The sequence below is a fragment of the Xiphophorus maculatus genome, chromosome 11 (assembly GCF_002775205.1).
Source record: "Xiphophorus maculatus strain JP 163 A chromosome 11, X_maculatus-5.0-male, whole genome shotgun sequence".
NCBI lineage: Eukaryota > Metazoa > Chordata > Actinopteri > Cyprinodontiformes > Poeciliidae > Xiphophorus > Xiphophorus maculatus.
The window spans coordinates 21,702,103-21,725,339 of NC_036453.1; the positions used below are offsets into that span (position 1 = coordinate 21,702,103).

The window sequence follows — 23,237 nt, forward strand, 5'->3', positions numbered from 1 at the left end:
GTGCCCACTGAAAGAAAGCCAAGGAGGGCAGCTTAACACCAACAAACAAATCATTCCAGTAATCCAGTCGAGTTGTAATTAAAGCATGGGTTTTTCTTTCAAAGTCATGTTTTGACATCGGTTTTGTTTTGGCCAGGTGCCTCAACTGAAAAAGATGGATCACACCCCTGCACTTTTCTGACCACTCAGCTTGAAATCACTGTCCATTTTAAAACCTAAATTAGACAGCTGGTGTTTCATAGTGTACCACAGAGCCCATGCTCACTGAGAAAGACCAGTAAGTGGCACCAGTCAACATAGAGGAGTTATCTATTTGTTTCAGGAGCGTATAAATCTTGGTATCTTTTGTAAAGCAATGAGAAGCAATTTCATGCCTTCTAAGATCAGCTAAGGAAAAAAAAAGTAGAGGACCAAGAATTGGACCTTGTGGGGCTCCATAGAGAGCTAAAATTAGCTCTCATTTTGGTTACAAATATCTACACAGTGTCATAAATACAGTACAATATTCAGGTATTGTGATCTACTATCTTGAAAGAGGCGCTGAATCTTGGAGAACCAGGACCACATGGTCCCCTGAATCTGTACCCAGAAGGATTTCATGTAAGATGCTCAACAAAGCAAAAACTGAGCTGCGACGTGATTTAAAACCTGACTGAAGACTCCCAGAACACAATTTTCTTCTAAAACGCTTTCAGTTGGACGCAAACAATTGTCTCCAGAATCGTGTCTTTCACATTACAATATCCTGAATGAGAGACAAGATACAGTGGGGCAAAAAAAGGTATTTAGTCACCCACTGATTGGAGAAGTTCTCCTGCTTAGAAAGATGAGAGGTCAGTAATTGTCATCATAGGTACACTTTAATTATAAGAAACAATTCCAGGAAATCACATTTTAGAATTTTTAAAGAATTTATTTGTAAGTTATGGTGGAAGATAAGTATTGGGTCACCCACAAACAACCACAGATCTGTGACTTCTTCTTTAAGAAGCTCTTCTATCCTCCACTTGTTGCCTGTAATAATGGCACCTGTATAAAAGACACCTGTCCACAACCTCATACAGTCAGACTCCAAACTCAGCCAAGACCAAAGAGCCACCAGGAAGAAAATCGCAGATCTGCACCAGGCTGGGAAGAATGACTCTACAATAGGCAAGCAGGTTGATGTGAATGAACGAAGAACGGGGCAGTGCATCGTGAGATTTCAAGCCAAAACCTCCTTCCATCGGTGAGAGCATTGAAGGTGGAACATGGCTTTGTCCTCCAGCGTGACAATGATCCCAAACGCACCAGTCGGACAACAACGGAGTGGCTCCATTAAAAAGCGCTTCAAGGTCCTAGAGTGGATTATCCAGCTTCTAGACCTCAACCCCATAGAAAATGTTTATAAGGAGTTGAAAGTTTGCCATCAACAGGCCCAAAGCATCTCTGCTCTACTGGAGATCCGCATGGCGGAATGAGCCAAAATACAAACAACACTGTGTGCAAATCTGCTGAAGACTTACAGGAAATGTTTGACCTCTGACATTGCCAACAAAGGTTATGTTGCAAAGTATTGTTTGCGTTTGTTGACCAAGTACTTATTTTCCACCATAATTTACAAATAAATTCTGTAAAAATAATACAATGCTTTCTTTAATTTCTTTTTTTTTTAAATTGATTCCTTTAATTTTTGGCATTCATAGTTGAAGTGTACCTGCTGTGAAAATTACTGACCTCTCATTAAGTAGGAGAACTTGTACAATCAGTGCCTGATTCCCACTGTGAGGAATCTGAAAGTACAGCTATAGTAGTAAATTTTCATCTAGAGCCAGATTTCAGTATTTTTTTAGACTAATAGACCAACACTCTGATATGGATTGCCATTGTTATTTAATATCTGAAGCGGCAGATTCTTTAGTAGAGGTCATTTTTAATTAAACTAAAATAAATTGCAAATCTTTCCTATTCAGAGCTTTGTAAAGCAGCAAGTTTTATATATTTTTCAGTACTTTACACTGCTTTTTATTGGGATTTACATGAGAGAGAAACACAAAGTAACACATGCTTGTGAACTGGAAGGAGAATATGTCGTGGTTTTCAAAAATGTTCATGGATAAAAATCTGAAAAGCGTGGCATTAGTTTGTATTCTGTCCCACTTAAAAAACACAGTTACAACAATTTGCCTTCAGAAATACACTAATAAGCAAACACACACTTGAGTGTAATTTAATCTTAATGTATATATCAGGATTTACAATATATTAATACATTAAAGCCTGTTCCACACGCCAACAACTTCAGCGAATAAAGTGACGAGTCACAGATAAAGGATAAAATATTTATATTTATTTTAATTGTATTTTTTTATATTTTACTTTTATAGTTGGTGTTTAGATATTAATAATGCCTGCCAATAACACATATTTATATAGTCATATTTTCAAATTTTCTGTCAACTTTAAACATTTTTTAACTTAGTAACATAATGGGCTGCTGGATGATTGCCCTACGAACCCTACCACTGAGTTTAGCAAGTTTTCAGGGGAAAACCCTGTACATTTAATGTAAAAACTATGATTTTTCTCCAACTTCACAATTTTGTGGTACTTTTTCATTTTGCTCAATCACATAAATCCCAAACAAATTCTTTGAAGTTTGTCGGAACATAAAACAACGTGAAAAAGTTCATTATTAAAACTTTTGCAAGACTCTATATGCATCCAGGCATATGTACATGATATCTGACTTTTATAAAAAAAAACCAAAAAAAAAACCACGCATCGGTGTTCTTGCTCGTTAATGCGTTCATAGATTTGGAATTCATTTAATGACCAGGATTTTCTTTTTTTTTTTTCAGAAACATGCAAAAAACTGAACGTATCACTTTTCTATTTGGCTAATTTCTGTTATTCCACTCTCCAAAAACGGGTCTAATAATGAATGCGTGTAGCTGCAGATAACTTGATGCCTCCCATTTCCAGACATCTCTGGTAAACCCAAACTGGCCCTCGTTTCTCTTCTGCTGCGAGTGTAAAAACAGCCGTAAATCACACTTGACCACTAGACTGATGCATTACAGTTTCGATGAATGTTTTGGCAAACTTTTGTGCATTTCACGGCCAAGACATTGACATGCCTGATCTCACATCCCAAAATAAAAAGTTATTCCCCATTAAAAAACTTTTTAAAAGTACTTGGCAGTCAAGGGGAAAGAAATCCCTGCATGTACTTCTCCAGAGTCTCTTAAGCGACTGGATATGTTGGCAATTTTCTTGTTCGGCACAGAAAGAAAATCAATCATTCAAAATGCTGGAAAATGGAGTTTCGCTTTTAACTCTTAGTAATTATTCACTCTGGCATCCCCATTATTATTGTTTTTTTGTTTTTTTTCTTCCCATATGTTAGATTTGTTAGTCCTAATGCAGAATGTAACTCTGTGGGAATACCATAACACAGCATGCTGGGAGTCGGCAGCCTCTGAATCAATTGTCGGGTGTGACTGCCATATTTTTTCCCCAACTACTACCTGCTGCTTCGCGGTCATTGAACAAGACTCTCCCAGCGTCTCCTGCTGCTCTGTACTTAGCCCTGACCTCTGACGGCTGTCAGAGCCACGAGGAGGAGGAGTAGCGCGCTATTTCAGGAAGAGAATCAGATTGAAGCATTGATATAAAGACCAGCACATTTGATAAGGTCTGGTCTCACGGTCAGAAGTTCTAAGTCTGACTTCCTGGCAGCTGTGCCTGCAATACCGGAGCCAAATTTACTCAAAGATTGAATGCATCGTTCTTTTTCTGCTCCTCGTTGTCGTTCTATGCTATAAAACCGTTAACTGAAACCAGAAAATGGCGCTCATCACCTCGTAATTCTTCCTATGTCGCTGTGCATAGGAAGCTGGATCCCATGGATTTGTTGCCTTGAACCCTAAGTTTTTTTTCTTTCTTTTTTCCTCCTCTTTCGCTTAAAAAATGGATGCAGTCATTAATCACAGTGGTGGATTTTTCCACATGCTCCACAGTCTTCAATTTCTTTTTACATTTGCTATTTTCATTTCAGATTTATCACTCCCCCATTCACAAGCAAGCAGAAAGTAAGTCAGTCATCACTGTCCACTGAGGCTGAAGTTGTGATAAAATATTCAGTTTTTCTGTGAGAAGGTCTAATTTCTGTGGTGGGGTATTTTTCTTTTTTTTTGTTTTTTGTTTTTTGTTGTTTGCTTTCCCACAGTGGAACTAAACGAAACTGGATTCAAGTTTGTGCGAAAGTGCTTCAACTACATTGAAACTAAAGGTAAGTTGTTTACTGTCTGTATTCTTGTTGGTTTCTTACTCGCCTGTTGGGGGAGTAGTTGAGTCGTCTGTTGGCATCACTCGTTGGGTTGTTGTGAAGGGGAGCTATCGCTCATCACAGCGCTGTTAAAAGGCTCATATGAAACCTGCTTCAGGTTGGAAAGCTCTTCACTCAGCACATCCAGGCTTCCTACGCAGTCTGGAAAAGTCTCAAATTTTATTACAGAGTTTTCCGGATCTGGATCAGAATGAAAAAAGAAAATAGTGTATCAAAATACTTTACTTGCTGTCCCACTGTCTAAATTTCCTTCATACCTTGTGTCATTCCTTCTTTCTGTCTTTATTTCTCTTTCTTTTCTTCTTTCCTTTGTTGTTTCCTTCATTATGCACCTATTCGGTCTTTCCTTTCTGCCTCGGCTCTTCCTTGTGTCCTTTAGTTGGTTCTTTTTGGTCTGTCCTTCCTTCCTTATAATGTTCCTTTTGTCCTTAATCCCGTTTTCCCCGAGTGTCCTTCCATCTTTTCTGTCTCATGTCGTCCTTTCTTTGCCTTCTACCTTCACAATGTCCTTCCTCCATTTAGTCCTTGTATCCTCACGCCTTTTGTTTAGTCTGTCCTGTTTTTTTCTTTTCCTTCCTTCCTTGCTTCCTTTCTTCAATCCTTTCTTCCTCCCATCTTACCTCCTTTCTTCCTCCTTATGAATTTGGCATAAATTCTGCAAACACATTTTGTATTTTAAATTCTAGAATCAGAACTTCAAATTAAGCAAAATTGAATCGGGGAAAGTCTCAAATGATTAAATGAAGAATGTGTTTCAACTTTGCCCTTTGACGTCTCTCACTGTTTCTTTGGAGGGTGTCTTCAGTTGGTGCTAAAAGCACTAGCAAACACAGAAACATTCAGCAATTCTTTTTTAATTGCATCTTTGCAGCAACACCAAGGTTTGATTTAAGGAAACAGGATTACAGATGTAACTTGTCTATGAGTAGTTTCAGGCAGGAGCTACATGCAGAAAAGAACGTTTTCATTCTGTTTCATGTCAGGCATTAAAGAAAGCATGTGGTACATTTCCACTCTACAGCATCTGCCCAGATTATACTCCCTTGATTTCTGTTTTTTTTTTCCTGTATCCTCCCCTCTCCTCTGTCCAGCCGCCACACAAGAAGGAGTGTACAGGACAGTCGGCAGCAACATCCAAGTGCAGAAGCTCCTGAACGCCTTCTTTGGTAAGGACACAAGTCTGTGAACGTGAGCGCCATCTGTCCATCTGCTTTTTTAAAGCACATTAGCCTCCTGTAACACTTAAGAGGATCTGCAACATTTTCTGTCACGTGCATAGAAGGTCCAGGTAATGAGATGCCAGAAATGGCGCCATAGGTGTGTGGACCATAGAAGAACCCAGCTCTGCCACTGCCAAATGCGATGCTGCACTTTGCTGATCAGCTGTCTGAAACCTGGCTTTCACACTTTTCTCTTGCTTACAACAAACAAGTTTGGCTGTTTGGAAATATCAAACAAAAATATGTGGAGCCCAATGTAAAACCTAACGAATGGCCTCCTGTTATATTTTTAAGACCGAAGCTGAGAAGCTATGAGTGCTAACTAGCTGACTGTAGGCTCTTAGTCAGTCAATCAATCAATCAATCAATCAATCAAATTTTGTTTGTATAGCACCTTTCAGCAACAAGGCACGTAAATACAAAGTCATAGAACACACAGTCAACTATTGAAACATTACATTTTACCGTCATTACACACCACATTGTTGATTAATGTTTCATTTATTATGTTTCAAAAGCAACCCAGCATGGTGGCTTTTTAGTCGAGATTTAAAGAAGCTCAGTGTTTCAGCTGTTTTGCAGGTTTCTGGAAGTTTGTTCCAGATTTGTGGTGCATAGAAGCTGAATGCTGCTTCTCCTCATTTGGTTCTGGTTCTGGGGATGCAGAGCAGACCAGAACCAGAAGACCTGAGAAGTCTGGAAGATTGATACAACAACAGCAGATCTTTATTGTATTGTGGTGCTGAGCCATTCAGTGACTTATAGACGACCAACAGTATTTTAAAGTTTACTCTCTGAACTGCAGGGACGTTAGAGCTGGAAGTGATGTGCTCTAACTTCCTGCCTTCAATGAGAACGCGGGCAGCAGCGTTCTGGATCAGCTGCATTTGTCTGATTGATTTTTTTTAGGCAGACCTGTGATCAATGTGTCTAAAGATAAACGCATGGATGAGTTTCTGTAGATCTTGCAGAGGTATTAATCCTCTAGTCTATGAAATGTTCTTCAGGTGATAGAAGGCTGACTTTGTAACCGTCTTTTTGTGGCTCTGTAGGTTCAGGTCTCATTAACTTTTAAACATCAACTTATTGTTGTAGAGCAGAGCACCAATAAATTTCTTGTTTTTGATTCTTTGTCACACCTGAATGTTTTAGATTATTAATATTTGAATAGAGATAACTTGAGATTAGAAGCTGTTTTCAAGTGATGCCTTCATTTATTGAGGGGGGAAAAGAGCAGTGCCTCCTAAACCTAATAACTAATAATAACTAATTGACATCAAGAGTTTCCTATAACTGGCAATGTGTTTCTACCATTGCCACAGAGGACTCATGTTTGACATGTTTATGGTCATACTGCAAAGTCTGGACTTTGATTTAAGTCCAGACTTTGACTAGGCTACTCCAAAACATTTTATTGATTACATTTTTTTGATAAGATCTTGTAGTAATTTTGGTTAACCGGTCTCTCCTGGGAAGGTTCTCCACTGCTGCACGTTTTCTCCAGATGTTGATTATGACTCTTGGTTTGGTTCGCTGGCAACCCAAAGTCTTGAGCTTTGTAACCATTTCCAGACTGACAGACATTAATCACTTTGTTTTTCTACTGTTTTTGGATGATTTGTTGCTTTTTGAGAACTTTCAGGCGTCAGAAAGGTTCTCCTACAATTATTTATTATATCTGCAGGTGAGGTGATAATCAAACTTGTGTTTAGCCTGTGAAGTTGAGCCAAGCTTTTCAAAAAAATAAAAAAAATGTAGTTGAATCAAGGTTGATTCATGGTTTAAGAATGGGGGCAATTACTTTTCCCAGAGGGCCAGCTTGGTTTGGATAACTTTTTTCCTTTAATAAATGAAATCATCATTTGAAACAATCTTTTGTGTTTAAGTCAAGTTTATTTTTATAGCACATTTCAGCAACAAGGCAGTTCAAAGTGCTTTACACCATAAAGACATAGTACTGTAACCAATTATGAAACAGCAATAAACTTTACATTTTGTCAAACAGCATCATCAAAATCTTCAAAGAAATATACATCAAATAATCAAAAAGCAATGTTCCAGTCTGCTTTAGCCTTGAGTTAAAGGAACTCAGTGTTTTGGCAGTTTCTCAGTTTTCTGTAAGTTTGTTCCAGATTAGTGGAGCATAGAAACAGGTTGTCTTCTTTTAGTATTACAATTAATTTCTGACTAAATTTAGCAGCTGTTTGTTCTGTGTTTTTAATTATGTTTATGGGACAGTTCTGAGATAAAGTTCTGAAGAACGCCAAGACATGGTTGTGTTATAAAACAACATCTTTGAGCACTTTCCATTTTACCACTCAGAAACCTACTAAAGCTGGGTTCACGCTGCGCTATTATTGGCCGCCATACGCAAAACACCTTTCATTGTGAGAGAAAATTTCTGGTGGTGACCTCGGTCATTCAGTACGACAGACGCAATTTAACACTCTCCTGACAAAAGGCGAATTGTGACAGATCTCAAGCAGGGTCTACTATGTTATTGGCAAATAGTGCAATGTGACCTCTGCCTCAACCCAATTCTCGTTGCAGTCCTCTTTTGTGCACCATGCTGCTCCCTTCGCTCTTTTTTTCTACTCTAATAGTAAGAACACTAATATCCACAATTTGCAGTCCATTTATTATTGGACTGAAATAATGCTGATGAGGAAATTTGGCCATTTAATTCAGGTGAGTTGGAGAAACTGCGCATCCTAAAGTTGTAGGATATTAGCTCTCGAGGACTGAAGTTGGTGACCCCTGGTCCACGGCAACAAGTTGTGCAGTCTCGCATCCTCATGTGGTGTGACAGGAGTTATTGTCACATCAAGGTCACACAGTGGGAAATGTTTAAGTCCGGTACGATTTTTCAAATCCCACAGTGTGAGCCGAGGCTTAACACAAAGGCTGGCGTCCACCAAAACTGACAATGCTGCAGGAGCGCCATATCACCCTAAACACATCATACCCACCTTGAAACATGGCAGTGGCAGCATCATGCTGTGGAAATCCTTTTTTTTTCCCCAGCAGAAATGGGGAACATGGTCAAATTTGATGGAAGGATAAATGGAGCAAAAAGGTGGTTCTGAAAAGTGGTGACCTGAATACATGACAAATGAATTTTAGATATTTTTATGTAGAAATTTGTAAAAAACATGCACCCTTTTTTCCTTTGTGCCCTACTTTGTGTTTTTCTGCCACATAGCGTCTCTATAAAATACATTTGCTGTAGGTTTGTCAAGATAACGTGATATAAAAGTTGAAAGTGACTTATAACAACTCCTCTGTCACGAAAAAATAACAGCAAAACAGTCCACGATGACACAGTATTAATGTTGGCATTTTAGTGCTTAAATTGAACTTTTGCAGCTTTGATTGATTGACATCTGTTCCTTATTTAAGCGTACGTAAGCATCTTTTTACCCTCATTTAGTTTTAGTTTGAGCGAAAGACAACACTTGCGGTGGTAAGACTTTGCTAAATTACCAACTCGGCGACTGCTGCAGGTTGTCAGCTGAGCAAACATGGTACATTTGATACATTTCCTGGCAAAGAGAGCGAAGCCGCAAAGATACAGTAGCAGAAAGCATGCGTGCCGCTTTGCCACGTGAATGAGCACATTTCTCCGTCTCTTAACAAGCCATTCATCTTGGCTTGAGTAAGTAACTGGTGATCAAGAGGTGTTGGATTCAAAGGAGCGTCAAATGATGCTATAAACACCCTCAATAATAATTCCTGGCTTACAGTTTTTTAAATTATAATGAGGGAAATATAAAGAAAACCTGGCTGATCCGAGTGTGCTTCACAGAGCAGCTGCTGGATCAGCGCTCCTTTACTGGAGGGCAGAGGTCAAGAGGCTTCAAGCAGAGCAACATTATTTTTGAAAGAATAATTACAAGATTTAAAAAAACTTCAACACATGGGTATTTGTAGGGTAGGATTCAGCTTTGTACGCTTTCATACAAAATCCAAATAATTTGAATCACCCCTTCTGGAAAAACAAGAAAAAAATCCCAGGATTTACTCAGTTGAATTGTACAGCTCATTATTCTGTATTTCCAAATCATATCCAGGATACTTAATAAATCTATTTTAGTTGATGGAAATTCTTTGCAGATTGAACAGGGGGATTAAAAGGGGGAATTTTTTTTAGAAGCACTTAAAGAAAAAAGAAAAGGGAATGAAATCATGCTTTGTTTTGCAGTCATTTTGCAATAAATACCTAAGTGCGCAAGAGCAAGTGAGCAGTTAGTAGAAATGCTTACAAACCTCATAAGCTGTGGCACCTGGTTCATGGACCGGAAACATGACTCCAGTATGAGATTAAGTATCACTCATCTTTAAAACAAATAACACAGTTGGCTAAAGAGAATAATTCATGCCCTGCGGATCTCTACATGCGACGCCTGGCTAAACTTCATAACCCTTGAACTTGTTCACATTTTGTCCTCTTACAGCCACAGTGTTATTGTGATTTCATGTAACACACCAACGGAAAGTAGTGGAAAAATTGTGAAGTTGAGATTTTCAAATACTGTACTGGAAAAAATATCTGGATTGCCTGGCGTGCATTTCTGTCTGGTGTTTAGCTCCCTTTGCTGCATTCAAGAGTTTATTTCAGATCGTTGATGCACAAAGTAGAGACATACTTGGGGAAACAAAAAACAACCTGCAGCTATAATTGGAGAAAAATATTGTTCTACAGAATATTAAGCCTGTCGCAATACACAATAAATCAATTAAACGCATGATAAATTAAAACAAGCTGGATAATTTCCATCTGAATAATTGTTTTTTTCTCTTTTCTCTCTCTCTGTCTCTCTTTCTACCAAAGATTGGATGATAAAAAGCTTCAGTTTGGTGCTTTGGTCTCAACTAGGCCCTTTTTTGAATGACAGTTTAGTTTACAGAGACTTCAGTATTGCATTTCATTTGTTGTTTTGGTTGTTTTGAATGTTTAAAATATTTTCCAGTTCCAGTGTTAAACATTCCGTAGAAATGAAATGTTTCAAAACAACAAAATTCTCATTTATTGCAATAATTTCTGGGACGATTTATCATTCAGCAATCTATCATGACAGGCCTGAAAAGCATACAACAGGGGTGATGCATAGAAATGCATGCCACACCTTGCAGATTTCTTTGTAAAAAAAAAGAAAGTATCCTTTACCTCCACTCCAGCCTGGTAAAAACCAGCTTCTTGTACTACGCTTTGGTTTGTACAGAGAGTCTGGACCCTCTACTGTTGAGGAACAGTTGCTTACTGGAGACATGGACTGTGTTGAAGTTTTAAATGATTGGATCTGATTTTCATCGCTAACATTTGGCCGTGACGCATGTTATGTGCCAGCTCGACCTTGAAGGATCTACACTATGACGTTTAACGGAAATTATGTGGGCTGTAAACAACCATCACCCTCTGCAAAGAGAGAAATGCCGAGCTGAACAAGATGACTGTTCATGTTGAAGCAGTCCTCTTGCTCCAACTTTTATTGCTCAATATTTGGAACCGTGGCCAACGCAGACTGACTGGTTTATTCACTGCCTCCGCTGCCATTGGCAAACTACAATCACAGGCAGACAACAATTCATAAATCCTGCAGAAACTTGACATCGTTCACAACTCCGCTTTCTGTTCGCTGATTGGCCTGCTTGAAATGCATCCTGAGAAATCAAAGTCAATGGGACAAATCCCAAACGGAGCACTGAAGGGAGATGAGAATCGAGGGGGGTTGATTTTTCACATATAACCCCAATAAAAGTACATTAATGTCGGTGCGTGCAACATAACAAGATGTGAAAAAGTTCAGAGCTTTTGCAAGATTCGTGTTCATGGATAAATCCCCAATCTGTGTTTGGACAAGAAGCTGATGCTGGAATTCGTTTCCTGCAGCGCCGCTAACACGTATCGAGACGACTGACGACAACAAGAACGTTTCCTCAGAGGACGATATCGAGTTGAAAGGAACTGAGGAAATGACAGTCATTACCTCTACTATGATTTTGCAGGTGGATGGTGAAATATGGAAACTTTTCCAAGTCAGGAGATGATGGAGTCAATTGTCAAGATGATGACTCATCTTTACCTGTAATAGAGATCTTTAACTTCTCCTCATGGAAGACGTATCAGATGCATGGCCAGCAAACTCATCCTGTGAAGCTGACCTTTATCCAGCTCTGCTGCCTGATGGATGATGAATACTTTGACAGTTGGTGCCTCTAAGAGTTTATATCATCAAAAAGGATATTGGAGATGTACCAAAACTGCCCTATGTCTCTCTTACTTCATAATTTAATCGCCCTTGTATACCCCCCCAAAAAAGGAAAAAGAAGAGCAACACATGCCACATGTTTCTAAACTTACCGCATGCTTTTTGCTCCTTTGTAGATCCCTCAAATCCTGGAAATGTGGATCTCAACAGCAGCGACTGGGATGATAAAACCGTTACAAGTGCATTAAAGTTCTACCTGAGGTTCGTTTGTTTGTGTGTTTGTGAATACGTGCCTAAGAGGAAAAAAACAAAATCCACGCAGTATGATTTTTTTCATTAATTACGTTACATTTGGTCACACGTTACGTCATTTCAAAATGTTTCCACAAGGAATTAGATGTTTTCCAGAAAACCGTTTTATCATCTGGCATTAGACACAACTTGCTGTTTCCAAACTAACCCCACCAGAGGGCTCACTCTTTAACTTCTTAATAGTGTGACTATTTAATGAGTGGATTCTTGTTTTATTCTTTCGGTGTTTGATGTTTTAATTTATGTTCCCCATGTGTTTTCTCATTTTGTCTTTCCTTTCCCACAGGAATCTTTCTGAACCTCTAATGACCTACGATCTGCACGGAGAACTCATGAGCGCTGCAAGTAAGACATGTTTGAGAGCTTTTACTTCGCTAAGATCTGCATGGATGGGTTACAGCATGAACCCTAAAGTTGAGTTATGTTGCATATTACCAGTTGAGTCCAACCGTTTCTCTGAAAAATATTTGATCTAGCAGTTTATAGAAAGGGTGGAAACTTCGGATTTACGAGCTTGCTTTTTTTTCCTCCCCTTTTTTTTCTTTTTCTTTCTTTCTTTCTTTCTTTTTTTCTTTTTGCTGCTACTTTAGCGTGGCTTACACTGGCTGGGAAAAAAACATCGAAACTCTAAATGGATTAAAAGAGCCATTTGTAAATCAATACAGTGCAGGCTGTGGGTCGAGCATCTTTATCTATTTGGACACAGAAGAAAATCCAATCCTTTATTTATACTCGTCTGTCACTGTGCATTATTGTAAACCTGAGAAGATGGTAGGTTTATTAACACCAGCCTCTTTCTGTCAGGATGTTGCATTAAAGTACATGGAAATGCCCTTCATTAGCCGCACACGGTTCTCCTCATTACGTATCGTGACAGTTTGAAGACTCCATTTTATTGGCTGCATACCATTGCACTGGGTGGTCATGCTTCACTCCATTTAACTTTGCAATTAAGGGGAAACTTTGTGATTTACACGGCTTAGTTTTACAGCATGTTTTAGATGCATCATTTTCACCTAGATTTTTGCTCGGAATATTCATGTCTTTTTGCTTGTACTAAAACGGTTAAAACTTTGCAGAGCTTCTCTCCTCCAGTTGATTTTCCTCTTATGTTGGAACTAAAGCCTTATCAGAATTATTACCCACAGTATTGGTAAAAAAAAAAAAAAAAAAAAAGTGGCTTCTTTGCCATCAGCAGTATGCTTGCCTGTATTTTGGCCAGACATTCAGACTTTTAGGTTTGATATTTTTATGTCATTGTCATTTATTAAAACACAATTCAACACAGATGTCACCAAAGCGCATGTTTAGACCAGATGTTAAATCAAAACAGTGCTAGGGGCTCCCTTAAAGTGTAAACCCCTACTTTGAAGATCTTTTTGTTTTTTTTCCCGATCACATTGTTGCATATCGTTTGCATTATTTAAGACGAGCATTATATTCGTGTTTAAAGGGCTGACCTTTTTAGAAATGTGTGTTTTGTAACCACAAGTTCCTGTGCTTTAAATCTTAGCTCATACAATCACTGTAGAATCATAAGTCAATAAGTCGCTGCGCCGCACATGATTCCCGTTGTGACAGAAGATTAGTGCCTGCACTGAAATGACAGAACAAAAAAATATACAGATAGTTCAATGAGAAACTATTAGCCGCAGTTCCTGCAGCATGCACAAAAATAGATGAAAATTTGCTGCTATTTCCAGTTCCAGCCACAAGTTTATACTTACGGAGTGATCATAGAAATAAAAATTATATTAATTTTGGGCTTTTAACGATAAATTGAACCTTTGCTATTCAATGATGGAGAGAGAAGCTTGAGTATTTTTGAAAATAAGTATTGGGTGTTCATTGCGAAATTAAATGGCAATGAATACTGCCGGCATGATGACTGTCACTCACTTTTTTTTTACACCATTATGATGACCTCAGTGCTCTGCTTGAGCTTCAGTAGCCAAATACGCCACATGGTGTGTCTTATCCAGATGAAGTTTTGCATGCATTGGTATTGCGATAATGTTAGCCATTTTGAGAATAACGCAGATTTTGCTTGACAGGGTCCAGTTTATAATTTATATAATTGAGTGCTTTTACACCGCACAGAAATTTGGTGGGGGTCTAAGTGTTTCTTAGCAAACCACAACCACACATTTTTTTGCAGCCCTCAACAAACTTCTGGCATAGTTCTAGTGGGATATTGAACCACTCTTCTTGGCAGAGTTAGCAGAAAAAACATTTAAATTGGTGCTTACATTTTCAGTGGGATTCAGATCCAGGCCTTTCCAGGAGCTTAACGTCGGCCTGTTTTATCCATTCCAAAACCAGTTTTGATGAATGTTTGAGTTCATTGTCCCGTTGGAACACCAAATGCACCAAAGCATCTGAATCAAATTGGGACAGTTTGGGTAAGATGAAAGGAAATTGGTTAGAGTGTTCAGAAAAACCAAGGAAATCCACAAGGCTCCAACCCTACTGTGAACTGTAAATTGCTGGAAGCAGTGTCATTGTCCACAGTTTTATACTGGCATTGACTCAAAGCATACTAACAAGAATGAAGCCCCTGCTATTTAATCAACTTCCTACATGGAGCAGCCAGACGACTTTTGGATAAAATCCCTATGGTCAGATGAAAGAGCAAAAATTAAGCTGCCTGGTCACAGTTGATGAGAAGAATGCTTGGAGAAGTTATGGTCAGACTATCAAACCTAAGTACTGTCAAACTGTCGCACAAGGTGGTGGTAGGAGTGTGCTGTGGAGTTTGGAGGTGATACCAGTTTATTGCTTAATGACCTGGAAGGATTTGGGTGGGATATTCTTCAATATTCCATCCAAATCCTTCAGCTTCCCCTCAAATCTGTCCAGTTGACTCCAACCGAATTACTAAAACCTTGAACATTCATCAGAGCTTTTTTTTAAAATGGATTAAGTAAGCTGATGTGAAAGTTCTGGATTGTCTCCAAGCCCAATGTTAATGAATATCTAAAAAGGAAACGAGCTCAACCAGCTATGGTTAGATACACTGCAAACACACTAAATGTTATCAAGTATTTTTCTACTTTCTAGTGCAAATATTTTAGTACTCATGAAATAAGGCTAGACTGTGTTAAGTCAATAATACCTTAATATTAATGGAAAAAAAACCTGGCAGATTATTTAACTTATAACATGGAAAAAAGTGTGTTATAAATGAACTATTTTAACAGTGCAACTAGTACTTTGTATCAGTATTAATCAGTACTAAGCTTTTACATCTTGCTGAAAAGTTACTTGCAAATTAGTTTTGTCTTATTCCATGTGTACTACGATATTTACAGTATAAACTAGGCCAAAAGTACATGGTGATTTGTATTTATGTAGTGTACGGTAAAATATCCATCCAAAACTGTTCCATAACCTTGTTGAAGGTTAAACAAATGGATTAAGAGTTTGAATTTGTTTGGTTTTGAGATTTCATTTAAATTCAAATTTGTGCTTCATATTCCTTGTTTTAAGTCACTGAAGTTTTATTATTCAAAATCATTTCATCCTGAAAAAAAAATGTTCAAGTGGATCATTAAAAACCTCAAAACATTGTTTTTCATTAGTGTTGCAATTAGCCGTACAGGCACAAGAAGTATTAAACTTCGGCATTTATTGTTTGTCTCTATTTTTTATTTTTATTTTTTTACAATTATCTAAAACAACTTTGCACTGTCTGCCACAGAGTCTGATAATCTGGACTTTCGACTGAGTGAAATTCATTCACTCATCTACAAAGTACCGGAGAAGAATCGTGAAATGTTGGAGATGCTTATTAGGCACTTAGTAAAGTAAGTCCAAGCTGAGTTCATTGTGTCGTTTTTTTTACCACTTCCAGAGAAATAAATCCTCTCTTTCTGAAGTGAGCTCATGCTTTTTTTGTCACCGCCTGGCTTGAGTTACATTTTATTTAACCAGCCTGGCATGATGTTGACAGCGTGTGCAGCCACAGTGATGAAAACCTGATGACTCCCTCCAACATGGCAGTTATCTTCGGCCCCACACTCATGAGAGCGAAGGAGGAGACGGTGGCGGCCATGCTTGATATCAAGTTCCAAAACATTGTGGTTGAGATCATGATCGAGGACTACAACAAGGTACAAGTGAAGCGAGGATGTCCTTTTTATTTTTTATTTTATTTTTTTTCAATCAACAGGGACTGTTAGGGGTTTTTATTCTTAATTCATACTACTTCCATATGTCTGTGTTTGTAATGTCTTGTTAGTGGATTAGAGCTGTTATTACATGTGGTTTGTTTTCGGTTAATGAGGACCCGTTGGAAGCCTTGTTGCTGTCCAAGCAGTTGCCAGCACTGAAAACAAAAAAACAGTCAAGTTGAGTTTGTGAACTGTAATTATTACTGAAATGTACCAGAATTTATGTGTTTTAAATGTATTATTTTGCTGTAGTTTAGGCACTTTTGTTATGTATTTTTTAATTGTTATTATTTGTATTTGTAAATGTCTACAAAACTGTGCAGGGCCTTGCAAAAGAACTCATCCCCCGAGAACTTTCCTACTGTTTTAGTGATGATCTGAGTTCAACATAAAGTGCCGAACAATTATAAAAAGTAAAAACCTTCTGCAAACTAGTCTAAAATGTATTCAGCTTCCGAAATCTGACGCTTTAGGAAGAAATCTGTTGCACAACGGCATGTGGAGTGAAGTTCCCCGCTGCCCTTTTCCTGGAAGTTTGTGGCTATAACATGATAAAATGGGGAAAAAATCAAGATGTGTGAAAAATAACCAGAAGACTCTGTAAAATCTACTAAAGAGTACTTATTTAGTTGCTGTTTTTCAGCTCGTCATGCTTCAGCCTTTTACCTCAGTTACCAGCTGGAAGAAGCTGAAAAAGCAGCCAATGAACCAAAGTGCTACTGTAACTTTTTATGTGATTCCAGATCTTCACTTGCATGCCAGAGGACAGCGCCTTCCCACCTGTCCCTCCTCCTCGGATCACGCCGAGAAAGCGGCAGCCAATCACCATCTCCAAGCGGCCTGCTCGCGTTTTCCATCCTCTTACTCATGAGCAAGTCCGCGACGCAGAGAGTAATTATCAGCCGACCTAATTGTGGTCACCCTCCTTCTTTTCCCATCCTCCCTGTGCTCAGTGTACAATTTCGTCTTTTTTTTTTGTCTGTAGAGACCACAGCAAGGTCACTTCTTGGCATTTTACAAATGGGATTTATTGAAGCGTGCTTGTTTGTCCCAGTAATTATCACGAATTGCAAAAACCTGTAAGCAGTTTGCCAATTGAAATTCTTTTTTTTTTCTGTTTACTTTTTATGTTAATAGAAAACCATGTGACTTTTCTTTTTAATAGCTCATTTGACATACAAATAAAAGTATCCACTGTTCGTTTTTACCCTTCCACAGTCTTATTCTTCTAACATGTCAGAGTAAAATCATGACATTTTCTGTCTTCTTTTTAACCTCCTTTGTTGGTTCAAACTAAAATGTTAGTTGTGCCTCCTTGCTCTCACTGTGGCCCAGAAATTTGGCTCGTCTTTGTTGGGATATTTAACTTTTTCCCTAACTTGCTGCTTTTGCAGAGTTTGCAGGTTATGCACATGTGCAATTCATTTTACTGCAGTAAAGTTCTACACTGCTTGTTTACATTAACTTTGCACCCACTGTACAATCCCAAGGTAATTTCTGGTTTTTACATTTCATCAGGTGCATTTCACAGCAGTAAAAATGCACATTTAATGGTGGTTTAAGGTTACAGTGCAGTTAAAGCTGGGTATCATTTTTTTATATATGTTTTTGCAACAGATGGGCAGAAAGACACCTCTGTGGTGGATGGGGATGTCTCAGCGAGCCCCAAACCCATAAAGCCGATGAAACCCATGAGCTGTGCCCCACTCGCTCCAAGAGAACCTCCTTCGAGGCAAACGGGGATCTACAGGCCGGCCAGCCGCCAGGACCGGCCGCCCGACTCCGACGCTGAGAAGTTGAGCGATGTGAGACAAAAGCCAGACTCTTCCCCAGCAGCAAACGGGGATTCTGGGGTCTTTGTGAGTCGAGTGCCGTCGTTCCAACGTCAGAAAGCTTCTCCGAAGGGAACGTCAGCCAACCGAGAAGGTAAGAGTCCACGTTTTATTAATGAAAGTGAAACTAATTTATGTCGACATTTTATGTGAGTAGAATAATATAGATGATAACATCGGCATGGATTGTTATATAGTTTGAATGTTTTTCTTAAAGAGTATATGTGGTTCCTGTGGCGTTAAGGTGCTGTTGATTGTAACAGTGACACATTCCCATCATTTTATCTCAGAAGATTAACTGTGCACACATGTATAAGCTTAACATAATATGTTGGGCTTAAATACAAATTCACATTTTAGGAGGTGTAGCTTTAAATCGAATTTGTCATTACTAGAAGATAATGGGCCGAATTTCTACAATTAAATCCAACGTTATTCATAATTTAAAGTAATATTTTAAAGTTACAAGCACGTTTCTTGTATCTCGAAGTATGAACTAAAGATTAAGGTGAAGGCATGGGTATGAGTAATTTTGGGCTTTTTTGTAAATGTTCAACCACCAGCCTCTGAACTGCTGCTGTTAGACTGCTGCTCCTTGAAGAGCTTTTACTTTTCTGGGAAGGCGAAGTAGGTTTTCCTCAAGAATCTCCGGGATGGACTTGCCAAGTCCCGCTGTTGTAAATCAAGCTCCGCAGCGTGATGCCGCTACCAACACGTCTGCTTGTGGGGACCGTTTTCATGGGGTCACGAGGTGTCGGGTTGCACCACAAGCGGCAATTTCTTTTGATTATCACAAAGTTAAAATTTAGTCTATTCCACATGTTTGGAGATCTTTCAAGAAGGTTTCTTGTTTAGTTTTTTCCTTTTTTGTTGTTGCTTTTTTTTTTTTTTTGTTCCGGCACCTTTTTTTAGCCCAGCATTGTCAACTATGCAAGTAAATGCCTCCTCCAGCTTTTTGGCTCACAAGTCAAGGCGACCCAGAAAGCAGTGGTTTTAAAAAGATGCATTTATCGAAAGCTGGCAAAGCATTCAACCTAATTAAAAATTTTATGTTATGCTCATGATTAGTCAGACGTCTGGCAGGTACAGATTTAACATTTTTATTCAACCAAGCAGTTTGTTTAATAAGAGATGAGAGGAGTCTCTTAGAAGATATTAAAATAGTAAAAGTAGTATCAATTAAAAAAAAATTATTTACAATTTATTAATAAAGACACAACTTGTGAACATGTTATTTACAGATGTATTTATCTGCAATAATTCTGGTCTCTTGGGTTTTTAAAGGTAGTGCAGATGCGTGCTTCCTTCTCATCTAGTTCGTGAGTGGACCTCCCAAAATCTGCAAAGTGCGTAGAAGCTGGCTGGTGCACAAGCTACCCTGCCCTCTTAGCATTTTTTGGCCATGACTTTTTATTTCATCTCCACCTCTCTTTAATCATGTAGCGAAATTTGTCATCCCAGTCGGGCAACACAAACAGCTCAGACGTGGCTGCTGTACATACTGAATAATTTGCTTGTGTTTTTTTTTAAATTTTTTATGCTTATACCTGTTTTTTTGTTTGTTTTTGTTTCGTCTCTTAGGACATTCTGATGGTGTAACCAAAACAAAGTCTGCAGAGAAACATCCCATTTGTCGACCCCCCATCAGGCCCCCTGAGCCCCCATCCAGATGTCCCGCTCCACAAAAACTCCCAGTTGCAGCCAGCAGTGAGGGCACGCCCACATCTTAGTGAGTACACCAAAGTCTCTACCCTCATGCTTTCTGGGTAATTAAACGCAAGGCTTTGAGCAAAGTGTCTAAACCTGTTCAACTCTAAGATTTAAATTATATAGCGACACTAAAGCCCCTTTCGGACTGCAGGACCGAGCCTGGCTCGGCCTGGCCCGGGTTCAAGCCCCGGGTCCGGCGTTCTTGCGTTAGCGCTTAGAGCTAACTAGCCGAGAGCTGTGGTTCCATTCGGGCCAGCCAGACGGGGCTGGTATGCAGTCAGACGTTAATTGGTTCATTTGCCGCCGAGGCGGGCACAGAGAAGAGTCATCTTCCAGATCACATGTTGTGTTTAGACTTTCTCGAAGTCGGCGTCAAAATAACTCTCGTCTATTTTTAACCATCAAATTTTCAATGATAATTATGACATGCTCAAAGGCATTTAATTTTCATTTAGTTTAATTAATATTCAGCAAGCTGAAGGGAGGATCCACATGGCGCCATCACACGTCAGGCACATAAGTGCATGTAACTTTTTCTCTGTAGTGACAAAAACAGACTATTGACCCAGCAAATTACTTATAAACAATGAAATTAAATGATTGATCTTAAGCTATAAGCTATTTATCTGCAGTGGCCTGAACGTATAGAATCTCACCACTTCCTGGCCTGAACCTGAATTTCCCATCGGTGTGCGTAAAAAATATCTCAATTTTGATGTTGATCTGGAGGATGAATCTGCGCTACACTGGAGACTGGAGACTTCAGCCAAAGGTTTGAAATCGGGGAACATTTCTCTAATTGAAGTGATCAGAAGACTCTCTGCACAAGGGGATTTCCTCACCTCGCTTCGGTCCAGCAGGGGAATTCCCAAAGGCGCAGTGGTAGTTCAGCTGCACGAAACGTGGGTCCAGCTCAGAGATGACACTCAGATGAGGAATTTTTTTAATGATTTAGTTAAAGGTAAAAAGCTGAGGTAATTCTTTTTCCCAGCGCTGACTAGCATTTACAGAAGAAGCTGGACGGGATAACGACGAAGAACTGGAAAAAAGCTGGACGAGGAACGTAAAAGTTTTCCACGGTGTCTGGGAAGAGGCGGCCTCGGATCCTCGCACACTTTCCAAATGGAGTACATTAGGGCCGGCCCAGTGGCTGCCACGTCGGGCCAGGCAGTGCAAAAAATCCTATAGTGACCTTGAAAACATGACAGTTGCAGTTTTGAAGAGTCAGCACATTTCAAACCCTTTTATTTGATCTAAACTGTCACAAAACACACCACTGTTACAATCTTTAACTTGAGTGCAATCCACATGTAGACAAAGAATAATAGTTTTTTTATTGTCCAAAATCACCAGGGATTTATAAGTTTTATTAGTTACATTTTACTTTTGCAAATGGTTTAGATTTTCTTGGGAATTTTTATTGCATCTTATGATTAAGGTGTGAGTAAATCAAATTTCCCAAAAATCAGCAAGTGGCTTAAGGATAATTGCCAATCCCATACACAGCTTAGAGCAACTGGAAGTGTTTTTTTGACAACGTGTTGGTCTGACAAAACATAAAAAATGAATGTTGAAACCACTTTTTGCCCACTGTTGGGCATGAGGGAGGATCTGTGGGGCTGTGGGCTTCTGTCACTTCCAAAGGCCTTGTACTGGAACCTTGATGAAGTCTAAGGACATTTGAATAATTTTTAAAATCACGTCATTTGCTAGAAAACTTTAAAAATTAGTCACCCTTGGGTCTTTTAATGGGACACTGATCATTGGGCCAAATCAACACAGAAATGGTTCCCCAAACACAGAATCGACATAGGGCACAAATATTGAGATTTAGTTGCATAGAAGTACAATATTTAACGACATGGGTTTTGTTTTTCCCCTGAATAAATGTAGTTTAATTAAAAGTTGGATGTTTTGCTCAATTTTAGATTATGTCATCAATGCTCTTTCTACATTTAGGTGTCCTAAATGGACATGGCGGCACCATAAATGCACAATAGATATCCTGGTATCTATTGTGTATCACTGTTAACCATGCAATCTAAACAGCCCATTAAGTAGTGTCTTAGCTTCTGGAAATATGATTGAATGACAGGATGATTTCAATGTACCTGCACTTCCAGCTTCTTACCCTGCACTTTTTGTAGATCTTTCCTAGGAGTTTAACCAGCCACTTACCTTTGTCTTTCAGTGTTGCATCAAAGACCAAGTTTTTTGAGAATGCCTCCAGACAAGTTGTCAGGTTTGTAAAGCCTTTCATTGTTTCTTATCCACTTAGTCCATTTGTTTAGCTCACTTGACTAATCAGATGCAGCTTTTTCTACAATAAATGTCAGTTTAACTGCATGAAAGTGTGACAAGGATTTTAATTCCTATTATATGCATCAGCACTAAGATTTTAAGTCATTTAACTAAGTGAATAAATGCTAACTGCCCCATATTATTAAGATTTTCCATGCTGTGGCTTGTTTTTTAGAACATTAAATCTGTCTTCATTCTGGACTTATTTAGATGCCCAGACTCCCACGTGATAGGAGTGTGTATGTTGGTTTTATATCCCAATGGGAAATTAAAACTGAATGCACACCAGCCCCTGGAGACATCCTCTAACTGCAGGGACCAAATCGAGTTCTCTGTAGGTCCAGATTGCCCATTGCAAGTTAGGACTTTGCTTCTCAGGGAAAGTATAAAATTTCCCTTAAGCTGTGTTAACCAGTGTTTCCGCTGAGTTAATGACTTAGGCCTGGCGTGCGTGTCAAACGGCGTAAAACTTTAGGTAGTTTTATGTGCATTGTAAGTGTTCCCTTACACATGGGCCCTTTGATTTTTTTTTTTTTTTTCACTCATGCAAGATCCTTTAGCTCATGATGTAGTGGAGTCTGTGTGATGTGGAAATGGACACATCTGCTCTTTTATGATTTGCATGGCTGAGCCAATTCAAGGCCCCTGCTCTCTGCCCAGTGCAGGCAACGATGCACGATGTAAACGAAGAATGTGGGAGTTTTATCAAAGAGAGTTTATGTCTTTGGTGTTCTTTTATTGGTATCCCCCTTCATTATGTTGTCTTGAGTTTAGGCGATCCTTTCCAAAAAGTAGAAGCCTAGGCTTGAGTAAGTTTTGTTTTGGCTTTTGAACAACAGAGTATCAGCTTGCGACTTCAGGAATCATTCTCCCTAACCTGAATAAAATCTGTTCTGCTTAAACTTGCACATTCTGAATGCATTTCAAACATTTCGTTTCTGTTTCTTTTAATTTAGCCCTCCAACCTCTTCGCTATCCTCAGTCGTGACAAATGTGAAGAAAGAGGTAAGAGTTCAGTAGATTTTCAGATATTTACAGTTCTGTAACGATTGCGGAGTAGGATTAGGTTTATAATGATCTCAAAGTTAGGCGGGGCTGGTTTTGAACTTTTAATTTAGGTAAAACAACTGCTTGTTTTATTCATACTGATT

General features: G+C 38.9%; 1 protein-coding gene across 1 annotated transcript in view; it reads left to right on the top strand.

The window, feature by feature from the left end:
- ophn1 (oligophrenin 1) overlaps window positions 1–23,237 on the top strand; it is a 42,239-nt gene that overhangs the window by 15,866 nt on the left and 3,136 nt on the right. The window contains exons 12-23 of the mRNA XM_023342205.1: window positions 4,040–4,073; window positions 4,211–4,273; window positions 5,422–5,496; window positions 11,936–12,020; window positions 12,358–12,416; window positions 15,772–15,877; window positions 16,024–16,183; window positions 16,987–17,134; window positions 17,861–18,169; window positions 19,657–19,804; window positions 21,977–22,027; window positions 23,043–23,091. Of these exons, the coding sequence (XP_023197973.1) occupies window positions 4,040–4,073; window positions 4,211–4,273; window positions 5,422–5,496; window positions 11,936–12,020; window positions 12,358–12,416; window positions 15,772–15,877; window positions 16,024–16,183; window positions 16,987–17,134; window positions 17,861–18,169; window positions 19,657–19,804; window positions 21,977–22,027; window positions 23,043–23,091 (1,287 nt within the window). The remainder of the gene's footprint in view (window positions 1–4,039; window positions 4,074–4,210; window positions 4,274–5,421; window positions 5,497–11,935; window positions 12,021–12,357; window positions 12,417–15,771; window positions 15,878–16,023; window positions 16,184–16,986; window positions 17,135–17,860; window positions 18,170–19,656; window positions 19,805–21,976; window positions 22,028–23,042; window positions 23,092–23,237) is intronic.